This window comes from Schistocerca piceifrons, chromosome 4, assembly GCF_021461385.2.
Source record: "Schistocerca piceifrons isolate TAMUIC-IGC-003096 chromosome 4, iqSchPice1.1, whole genome shotgun sequence".
Lineage (NCBI taxonomy): Eukaryota > Metazoa > Arthropoda > Insecta > Orthoptera > Acrididae > Schistocerca > Schistocerca piceifrons.
Genome location: NC_060141.1, coordinates 189288967 through 189301116, shown reverse-complemented (window position 1 = coordinate 189301116; position 12150 = coordinate 189288967). Strand labels below are relative to the sequence as shown.

The 12150-nt window shown below is 37.8% G+C and overlaps 1 protein-coding gene across 1 annotated transcript in view; it reads left to right on the top strand.

Annotated features, from left to right (window-relative positions):
- LOC124795717 (potassium voltage-gated channel subfamily H member 8-like) overlaps window positions 1-3383 on the top strand; it is a 109121-nt gene extending 105738 nt beyond the window's left edge. Inside the window, exons 8-9 of the mRNA XM_047259799.1 lie at window positions 3023-3232; window positions 3303-3383. Coding sequence (XP_047115755.1) covers window positions 3023-3232; window positions 3303-3383 — 291 coding nt within the window. The remainder of the gene's footprint in view (window positions 1-3022; window positions 3233-3302) is intronic.
- The last annotated feature ends 8767 nt before the right edge of the window (window positions 3384-12150 follow it).

The window sequence follows — 12150 nt, the reverse complement described above, 5'->3', positions numbered from 1 at the left end:
CCAGCTGGAATATCATGCAATGAAGTTTACGATGACTGGCCGCAAGCCCAAAATCTTTTTGAATCATACAATAATCTACTAATCAATATGACTGTGGCAAAATGTTTACAGGGCACTTTTACACATAAATTATGACAGAAGAATATCACAAAATTGGTGTACAATTACACTGTCAGGGGATTTGGTAGGTTTTGTGAAAACTAATAATATTGCACAGAAATGTGTGTAATTGACACGGAAAAATTAACAGTGTTACTGCAGCAGACAGTAACCTTGCTGTACTACACAGTTGGCATTCACATGTGAACTACACTTTTACCAAAGAATTTCACAAAGATATAACATAAGTGACTAAATATTTTTAACATACTGAATGCTAGCATTTGATTATTTTTGAATGTGGGTGAAATATGTATGGAGACTGATGTAATGATATTCTCTATTTTGAAAATCACATATTCATCTTAAAAAACTGTAGAGCAAAAATTTACTAAGTTTTAACAAGAACTTGATTTAACTAAATTTGGTTAGTTAACTAAGTAAACATGATTAAAAACTATTTTATCTCTCTCCATTATAAATTACCATTTTACAAGTAAGACTGCCATATTTAAATAAGTTAATTTATACAAATTCTTAATCATTTAATTTAGTACTGGATGGAGTCATGTGGTTCTGGGAAAATGAAGGAAGTGAAAGTGTAATATGGGCTTTGAGAATTAAATGAGTGCAATTGCTCAAATGGCAAAAGTAAAGTTGGGTGTTGTTGAGTAATGTATGATTTATGGCCAGACTGAGTCTCATTCATTGTAATTTATGCGCAAATAAACAGCTAGCTGCACATTACACTTTACTGATGTCCTATAATGTGATTGTTCAAGAGCAGTAACCTAACACTGAAGTGACCCAAAAGTTCATGTGTGGCAAGTAAATCACAACACATTGCCTTGTGTCCTTCCAAACAGGTAGTCATATTGAATCATAAATGCTGTGTGCAGTAAGCATTATCTCGAAATAACACTATGCACATTCAGATCCTGTTGCCACAGTAAGCATTATTTAAAATTAACAGTTCATGAAGCCAGTTGAGATTTCACAGTCAAACTTTAAAAAACAGTCACTGTGTAAACTCTTGAACGTGGAATTTAGGCAAAACTCTGCACATTGCATAAGTTGTAATTTGTGCTGACTCATCTGTGGTACATTTATAAACACAGATCTTGCTCACAATATACTCTTTGGCAGATTGACTAAAATGGTTCCCAGAGGCCTCCCTCTTATAAGATTACAACAACTAAGACTACTTTCAGCTATTATTGTTTGCTATCTTTTTACAAATTGGACAGTTAGGTAAAACAATAATTGCTATTAAATTTTGCTTTCTTATTTGCCAAAATATGGTATTCTCTCCCAGTAACAGTGTTTTAACTATAAATGTTAATTACTCTGAAACTAAATGAGTGCAAAAGTTGCTAACAGTTTTCAGCAGTAGCTCTATAAATGCTATATTTATTTACCTCTGTTTTTCCTCCTCTCTATCCAAAAGTTAGTAAATGGGTATAAGTTTACGTGCCAACAACGATAACAAAGTTTTATATTAATGGTATCTTGCAGTTAACATAGTTTTTAGGTAAACTAATTACACCAATGGCTTCTAATTAACTAAATGATTGTACTGGGTAATAAAGTCAAGTTAGCTAAGTCCTGAGTTAATATTCAAGATTACTGGTACTGTGTACCTGCCATACAAGTGATAATTTCAAAGACATTAGAAAAAAAGAATGGAGGGAGAAAAACACTGTAACAGGGGGAAAGAATCCACCAGCTTTGTTACAGAGGTCATTACTCTCAACTCTACTGATCAACTCATACTACACACTGTAGCAATAGTTGCAATAATCAGTTACTCTCCATTAATGCGGGCTTTGAGCAAAATAAATACATCACTATAATCAGCATATTTAAAATTCCCACCTAAATAGTAAATTAATGAGAAATATTGTATGTATAATAATGTGGTCATTTAAAACATATGTAATTAACACAGAGTTTGTTAGTCAGGCACAGTTGAAATACAAAAGGAAAACATCAATCAAGTTATTGAAAAGAGTAAAACAGTAAAAGGAGAGGTTCCAGCTTACTGTGTTTCAGTCTCACTGCCTCTTAAATGTTCATGGCAAACTGTTCATGTTAAACCTCTACTGGTGAGATCTAACGGCAATCACATGTGAGTTCTCATCATCTCTACTGTTAATATTCTTGCTATTAAAAGAACTGACAAAAAAGGCTTCATGTGGAGATGTGTGTATGAAAGACAGAATCATTAACATTTTTGTGAAGAAATCACCACGTAAATTCCCAAGGGGAGAAACTGGATGATCCTAATACATGTGTCTCCTGGAGGTTGTTGATGTGTAGGTTGTACAACAGCAATGCAAGTCCAGCAAATGGTCATACGTCCTTTACCTAAAGGGCATGCTGTTGGATGCATACTGACTGAAGTTGTACAATGAACTTCACCCCTGTTGCATCCTGTAAATCTGATATTCAGTTGATACCTCCCAAAACCAACATACTCAGGAAGAAGATCTCCTTTACCTTTGATGGATCAGTTAAATACATTAAAATGATGCAGTGTGGAACCAGTATTCATATATATTATCAGTGTCTATTCAGTTGCCCCCCCCCCCACTTTAACATAACACAAAATCATGTCTGTGAGCTCAGTTGATTCTTCATGGTGGAGGCAGGACCTCATGTGTAAATAACTACTCTTAGGGCACACTGTAGACTTAGGGGCAGAAAAGAAAAATTAAATTTTAGATGACTTCAGTGTGTTGCCTACCACAACCATTATGCCTTATTCAGGCAAGTAACATGTAAAACTGTGTCAAAAATTAATGGCTATCTTTGCCCTATCATCACACTGATCTTCATCACCTTGTATGTCATGTTCTAATGATATTAATCACTAGTTCCTTTAGCAAATATTTATATAAATAATATTATGTAAATTTTTCAGGTGTATGTGAAAGGGATTGATTATCCAGCTGCCAGCTTGTCTGCTGGATCTTGTATTGGTGGTGGTGTTGGCCTCTTCCTTGGTGGCCGTAGATCAACATCATTACGAGCTCTGACATGTTGTAGTCTACATGTTCTTTCTCGCTCGGACTTCTTCCGTGTTGCTTCAAAATTTCCAATAATTGCACAGAAGATGAGACGAAAATTTGAGGTGCAGATTTTTACTGTGATATTTATAATTAAATTTAACACTTAATTAACAAAGATAAGTTTTCATTCAGATAGTGTTTGTTTACAAAGACAAAATCATAATTAAGAGATCCATAGTTTTGTCTTATATGCAGTCAGCAGAACGCATATAGCCTTTAACTGGCTTACTGAACTTGTAGGAGATTTCATGTTGTGAACCATAACTATTTTCAGCAGCCTATTTAATAAGAAAGAGGCGTAAATTTTGGATGTGAAATTTTTGTCTTCAAACATCTTGCTAAATAACACATGTGGTAGTAGTAGCAGTAATACTAATAGTAGTAATTGTTTTATTCACAAGTGGATCACTTTTACAAGGATAATCGACATATCATGAGATTACTATTTAAATATATTATTTGATTCCTACTCTCGAGCCTTAATGAGTACCATTAATTCCTCCACTTTCCTTGTCCAAACTGTCATACAACTTTAATCAAAAACTAATATTTAGATTTAAAAGTACTTCAATAATGTCGATTCTTATTTAATCAAACAATGGAAAATCCAGTATAGAATGTAACAATATTATGAAAAGGAAAGTTGCTACTCTCCATCTATCGGAGACTGAATAATGGCAGAATAGTGGATGGGCATAAAATATAATATATAATGGAAACTGATTAACAATTGCTGCTTGAATAATTAAAAACATTGGAAAGAATAATTGAAAGTAATTGGAATGTACACATATCATGTGAGATCTTTAACTGTCACTAATATCAACATACCTACAATATTCAACACATTTAAGATCAATATTTATCATTACATACTTCTCATTATTACCATTGTGCATAGAGCTGGTTATTACAATGCTGTCACAGGATTGCCCCTCCTCTGCTCATGCAAATTTTTGAAAAGTTATGATACAACCCCTTGATTATTTTATTGTGCTCAGCCTGAGTTCAGCATTGTGATTTATGATGTACTGCAACTGTGTACCTCTTCACATACTTTCACACTATCACATTCATACATATCATTAATTTACTTGCGGTGTGGTCCTTTCTTATGTTTATATGGTACCTAAAACCCTACATGCATTTATCTTTCTTCGCTTTAGGATGTGTTGATGCAACATTCCCTGGAAGAAAAACTTAATACAACTTAAAACTAAATCTTCGTAGATAAGTGTACAGTGGCTCAATGGCTACTAATACCTCTTTCATATATTCAACCATGTATTCATTTACTTCAGTGTGCATTTGTGCTATCACAAAATCATTTAATGTCATGTGTACTTCTCTACTTACCTTGTAAATCTGAAAGATAAACTGTATCACAAGTGTGGTGCGGCCTCTTATTCAGTTTGCCACTTATATTGTACTCACTTGTTTACCTGTAGCAAGAGTTTTCTGGTGCCTCAGTTATACTTAGTGAGTATGTAAGTAACCATTTTGGATTCCAACAAGGAAAAAACACACTGGATGCAGTAAATAACTTTATTGAGAAGATATGCAAATCATTGGATCAGAGGAGTAATGTCGCAGGTATCTTCTGCGATCTTTCAAAAGCATTTGACTCAGTGAACCATGACTTGCTTATCTACAAATTAAACAAATATGGGATTGAGGACAAAGCTCTGAAATGGCTCACACCATACTTGCACAACAGAAAGCAAAGGGTAAGTGTCACATCAAATGCAGTGAATTATTATTCTAAATGGAGTACAGTATCACAAGGTGTGCCTCAGGGCTCCATTTTGGGGCCAATCCTGTTCCTATTCTATGTAAATGACTTGCTCATAAATATAAATTCCCCATCAGTTCTGTTTGCGGATGACACTTCTCTTTTAATTGAAGATTATGCAGAAAAAATTCAGAGATCCATTGTGAGCACAATGGGTACTCTAGAAAACTGGTTCCAGCTAAATGGCTTGAAACTGAACATTGCAAAAACTAATATGGTACATTTCAAAACCAAACATTTGAAATGTGTGGATCTTAAAATACATCATCACAATCATCCTATGGAAGAAGTTAACTCAGTCAAATTCCTAGGACTAAATGTGGACAACAACTTAAACTGGAGTACACACATTGAGTTCCATTCAAATAAACTAAGCAGCTTTGCATTTGCAATGCAAATACTAGCAAACTCTACTGACATTAGTACATGAAAAGCAGCATAACATAGTTATTTTGAATCTGTCATTAGGTATGGTATCATTTTCTGGGGAAATTCAAGTAGTGTATCTCGAATACTGAAACTGCAAAAGAAAATTATAAGATACATGTGTAGTGCACAACAAACAGAATCTTGTCACCCACTATTTCGGAACCTGCAAATCCTAACAGTTCCCTCCATATACATTTATGAAATTATAATCTTTGTATACAGCAGACAAAAATTATTTGAGGAAAATCAGTTTAACCACACATACAACACAAGATAAAAATAATTTTATGTTACCCACACACCATTTGAAAGTATATGCACGAATTCCACTGTATATGGGGATGACAATATATAACAAGTTAATGGGGAAAAAAATATATAATATGAAGCCAGAGTGTCTAAAAATAAGGCTACAGCAGATTCTGTGGGATAAATGCAACTATTCAGTAGAAGAATGACATGATAATTTGAGCAAGGGGTAATTGATTGTTAGTCTTTTAGTGTACGTGTAACAAAATTGTATTATTATTATGATACCATTTGTTAAAATCAGTTGTTGTAATTAATTGTTAGTTTTTTATTGTACGTGTATTTTTATGTTGTATTATTGTTGTGGTACCATTTGTTAAAATCAGGTGTTGTATGTATATGGTAAAACTTACCAAAATTTTGATGTGTCTCCTGTACCTGAATCAAATGATTAAGATTATGTATGTTATGAGACTAATAAACTACAATTCACAAAATTTGCAATGTAAATGCCCTTGGCTTTACCTGTGTTCATGCATAACAATCTGTATGCTCCCAGTTAGGGGATTTTAATAATTATGTATGGCGTAGTGTATAGTAGTTGCCACTTATGGTTCAGTTTTCAATTTTTGTGGATTTGGGATGTGTTCTAAGTAACACCTTTTGTTGTATACAAATTGTGTTTCAGCTTTCTGTCACAAATTCCTTTCCTATATTTAGCCCAGGTTTCAAGTTTGATTACTGCTTGTCATATTCCATCACCTAGTGATAATTCCAGTATCAGTATCTTGGGAAAAGGTTTTTTACACTCATCTACCTGTTTGCAATTAATCATATGCTCATTTGGGTTAAATCCAATTGATGTATGGGGAAGGTTGCTAACAGCTTATAAGAAAGGCATGACATACTCAGTCCACTTGGTATATTTATGAAGTATATAGGTCCTCACAAATCAGTTGAAATCCTTGTGCACCCTTTCCACGGGGGATGCTTTGGGATGAAATTTGCACACTAAAATGTGTTTGGTTGGAATCTACAAACTCTTTCCATTCACATCCAACAAAATATGAGGCATTATGTGTTAACATCAATTCTGGTTTTCCTACTCTTGCAAAACAATCCTCTTTAATTTGTCTTATAATTGAACTGGCTGCAACTTGCTGTACAGCATGCAGTTTTACATATTTAGTGAAAATATTGCGCAGGCCTACTATATATTTTACTCCCCACTTACTTCTGGGATAGGTTCCAGCCAGATACCTTTTCTAGAGGTTTCTTAGCCACAATGGGATCTAGTTCTATCTGTTTGGAGACGTTAGAATGTCTTGCTTTCTTTCCAACAATACACTTTCCTACTACCTGTAGTCTTGTTTGTCTAAGGCTGGGGAAATTACAATATTTACCTATTTTATCAGTGCATATTGCAGTGCCATAATGGCTCTAAGTATTGTGTGTATATAAGATAAAATCATCCACATACTCGTCTGGCAAACACATGTGCCATTGCTCTAGTTTGGGACTGTTCCCATGGAAGAAAACAACTTTGTGAATAGTGAAAAACCTTTTTAACTTTTCAACACTGTTATGTGTAAGTTTTGCTCGTACCCTACTCCATCATCAACATAGCTCTTATTTCACCTTCGCCTTCACCTTCTAAAAGATCCCTGAATTCCTCTATGCCTTGTAGTAGTCAAGAAAGGACTACAGCTATTATGTTTTGGTTTCCTTTTATGTATACAATTTCAAAATCAAATCCTTGAAGATACATACACCACTGGCTATCCAACAGTGTAGCAATATACAAGTTAACAAAATCAATAGGGGCTGATGGTCACAGTATACTTTTATGTGTTCAGCCCAAAAGGAAATATTCAAACTTTTTAAAGGACCAAATTACAGCCAAACCCTTCAACAAAGTGACTCAATATGAACATCCAGCTTTGATAAGGTGAAGCTGGCATGGAATGAGATTTCCTCCTTCTTCTAACATTTGAAAAATGTATGCACCCAGACTGTGAGAAGATGCATTGGTGCATAAACAAAAGTCTTTTTTCATGTCTGGTTGGTATAAAATATTAGCATTTAATAGGGCTTGCTTGATGTTCTTGAAATTCGTTTGACATTGCTTGTCCCATAACCAGGGTCTGTTTTTCTGCAGAAGATTGAGTAAAGCATCACTGTTCATGCGTTGGTTAGGGATGAATTGCTTGAAAAATGACACTACGCTTGTGTATGCCTTTAATTATCTCTTGTTTTGAGGAACAGGACAGTTCCTAATGACATCAAGTTTTTTAGTATCTGGCTGTGTGCCGTCCAAAGAGATTAGGTGTCCTAAAAAGTTTACCTTTTTTTGTCTGAAATTAGATTTCTTGAGATTTTCTCTTACTTCATAGTTTGAAAAGCAGCTCAATACTTGTTCAATTAATGTTAAATGTTCTACCCAAGTGGGTGTAGTGACTAAAAGGTCATCCACATATACTGTAGCCTTACTCAAAATTTTGGGGCCTAGCACTCTGCCTAGTGCAGAGATAAATACACCTGCACTTCCTTTCAATAGAAACAGTAATATTTGAAATTTCAAGGTTCTGCCCCCACATACAAAGGCAGTAGGCTTACTCCATGTAGTTTTATTTGCCAATATGAAGACGGGAGGTTGATAATACACTCCTGGAAATTGAAATAAGAACACCGTGAATTCATTGTTCCAGGAAGGGGAAACTTTATTGACACATTCCTGGGGTCAGATACATCACATGATCACACTGACAGAACCACAGGCACATAGACACAGGCAACAGAGCATGCACAATGTCGGCACTAGTACAGTGTATATCTACCTTTCGCAGCAATGCAGGCTGCTATTCTCCCATGGAGACGATCGAAGAGATGCTGGATGTAGTCCTGTGGAACGGCTTGCCATGCCATTTCCACCTGGCGCCTCAGTTGGACCAGCGTTCGTGCTGGACGTGCAGACCACGTGAGACGACGCTTCATCCAGTCCCAAACATGCTCAATGGGGGACAGATCCGGAGATCTTGCTGGCCAGGGTAGTTGACTTACACCTTCTAGAGCACGTTGGGTGGCACGGGATACATGCGGACGTGCATTGTCCTGTTGGAACAGCAAGTTCCCTTGCCGGTCTAGGAATGGTAGAACGATGGGTTCGATGACGGTTTGGATGTACCGTGCACTATTCAGTGTCCCCTCGACGATCACCAGTGGTGTACGGCCAGTGTAGGAGATCGCTCCCCACACCATGATGCCGGGTGTTGGCCCTGTGTGCCTCGGTCGTATGCAGTCCTGATTGTGGCGCTCACCTGCACGGCGCCAAACACGCATACGACCATCATTGGCACCAAGGCAGAAGCGACTTTCATCGCTGAAGACGACACGTCTCCATTCGTCCCTCCATTCACGTCTGTCGCGACACCACTGGAGGCGGGCTGCACGATGTTGGGGCGTGAGCGGAAGACGGCCTAACGGTGTGCGGGACCATAGCCCAGCTTCATGGAGACGGTTGCGAATGGTCCTCGCCGATACCCCAGGAGCAACAGTGTCCCTAATTTGCTGGGAAGTGGCGGTGCGGTCCCCTACAGCACTGCATAGGATCCTACGGTCTTGGCGTGCATCCGTGCGTCACTGCGGTCTGGTCCCAGGTTGACGGGCACGTGCACCTTCCGCCGACCACTGGCGACAACATCGATGTACTGTGGAGACCTCACACCCCACGTGTTGAGCAATTCGGCGGTACGTCCACCCGGCCTCCCGCATGCCCACTATACGCCCTCGCTCAAAGTCCGTCAACTGCACATACACTTCACGTCCACGCTGTCGCGGCATGCTACCAGCGTTAAAGACTGCGATGGAGCTCCGTATGCCACGGCAAACTGGCTGACACTGACGGCGGCGGTGCACAAATGCTGCGCAGCTAGCGCCATTCGACGGCCAACATCGCAGTTCCTGGTGTGTCCGCTGTGCTGTGCATGTGATCATTGCTTGTACAGCCCTCTCGCAGTGTCCGGAGCAAGTATGGTGGGTTTGACACACCGGTGTCAATGTGTTCTTTTTTCCATTTCCAGGAGTGTAGTAAGAAATGTAGCAGTATGGAATTTCATGAACTGTTCCTCTAAATTGTCTGCATGTGTTCAGACTGGTACAATAATCTTATTAATGTTAAGTGTGTCAAGGACCAAGTGCATCTTGCCATCTGCCTTCCTCATCCCCAAAATAGGTCTACAATAAGGGAAACTGATGGTTGTATTATGCCCCATTCAAGTATCCTGTTAATCCCTTTTCTTACTGCTTCCCTCTTTGTCACTGGTACAGGGTATGAGGTAGAACAAAAGGTTATGTGAGGATATATTTCCATTTTATACACAAAATCCTTATTAATTCCTGGTCTTTTTTCAAATAGAAGTATCAATTCCCTAAGCTCTGCTTGTTGTTCTTGAGACAAGCACTTAGATTCATTTACCTTTGTGTTTACTGTGTTGACATTTACTTCTTCTGTTGCCAACTGTTTGTTGTTGTGTGTGTTGACAAGCATAACTATGGGATTTACCAATTAAACTTCCAAGTATTGAGTAACTTCAGTTTCACATCTATTAGTTCTTCCCTAGGTTAGGTCTATTACAAATAAGTGGTTATTTACAGTGAAATGACATTGGCCTTTTCCTGTATCAGTTTGTACTTGGTATGTCCTAAATGTATCCATACTGATTAAACAATCAATTATTAATATCTCTACTATCAAAAAATTGCATCATGCAGAAAACAGTTCTAATTGTATGGGAGTTGAGGCTTGTGTCTTGGCTGCTTTCAATTTCTGACCAATGGCAGTTTGTGCCTTGGAATTTTGCACTTCAGTGTGGGTATACGACCACGTTTCTTCAATTCTTGAAAGAATCCCTGTGACATAAAATTAGTCATAGCTCCTGTGTCAAGTGCAATGGATACAGCAAGGTCAAATATTTTGGCTTGAATAGTAGCTTGTACCTTGATCTCTGTCAAGCTTTTCTGCATACCCTCATTAGCTTGATACAGATCATCTCTCACATCACTACCATGACTGTATTTGATAAAGCACATGTCAATCTCCTCCAGAGTCTCAGAATGGGGGCCTACCATGACCGGTTCAAGTATTCTGGCAATTACAGTGCTATTGGTCTCTGAGTTAGGCATAACTTCCACTATGTGGATGGTTTGTGTTTGATTTCGCCAATTAGTATCCTTTGAGGCTCTCGACTGAAATTCTCTTTGCCTTTGCACTTTATTCGGCATATGTGCATTACTTTGCTGGCCAAATTCCATTGACTATGGGTTATTTCATTGTCTGGTATTGTTTTGTGTTTACCAAGAAATTGGCTGACTTTTGCTGGTAGCTTGTGTCTCTACATATTGTACATGTTGGCCATATGCTACTCCCCGGTTGTAGCTGTTTTTGCTAAATCTTTACCAATTTCTTTTATACTCATCTTTGAATTTATGGCTTTCTCCATTGCCATTGTGATTACCGTTACCATTACCATAGGTCTGTGTGGGGTAAGGTTGCCATCTGTGTTGTACTAGGAATCCATTGTTTATGTGTTGGTCTGTAAATCTCTGTGGTGCTATCAGTGTATTAACAGTCATGGGTTGTACTGATCACTCTTTGTATATCAAATCTATTGAGTCCAGTGCAGGCAGAAAGTATTTAGTATCATGTTCTGGAATGGTAATGAGTTTTTCCCTAATGTGGGCAGGAAGACAGCAATTTAAAATTTTCAGCACATCTACTTGAGATACAATCTTCATCAAGCATCTAGTTTTATTCAAATAGTTTTCAAAATAGCCACTTAAGCTTCCATATTTGCTATTGAATGGAGCTGGGTTGAACACTTCACATATGAGCCTCTCTCTTGTATGGCCTCAGACCAATATTGATCCAGAAAGGCTCTCTCAGACTGTTCATAGTAGTGGCAGCATCCCACCATGTCAGTAACCCATAGCAGAACATCACCCTTTGTGTATCCAACAACAAATGTAATTTAATTTTCTGGGCATTGGTTCAGGTACAATGTAAAACATTTTGAAAAGCTGTAATAAAGGGCATGGGGTGTGTTCTTTTTCCTTCAGTTGTAAATATCGGAAACTGTTGGTGCCTAAGTAATCCCTCAGCTGCAAGTAATGTTGACAAACATGCCACACTGTCAATGACAGGTGTGTTTATGTTCGTTCTTGGCATAGCGCAGGGCAACTGCAGTTGCTCAATAGTTAAGCTGCCAGCAAGTGTTATTGCATTCTACAACATTTGCTATTTTCCTTTGACTGGCTAGCCCCATATTGTGGGTAACCAGTGAAGGTATCTAACTTCTCTAAAAGCATGGGTTTGTTTTCAGTCATATGTTCTTTTGGAATGTTTGTAGGTTTGGCAACACTGCCTTATAACCTTTCCTCTGCTTCCTTTAAAACTGAGTCTATTTTAGCTAGAAGTCGACTTTCTTTCTCTTTTAGAGCTTCTTTTACAGTATC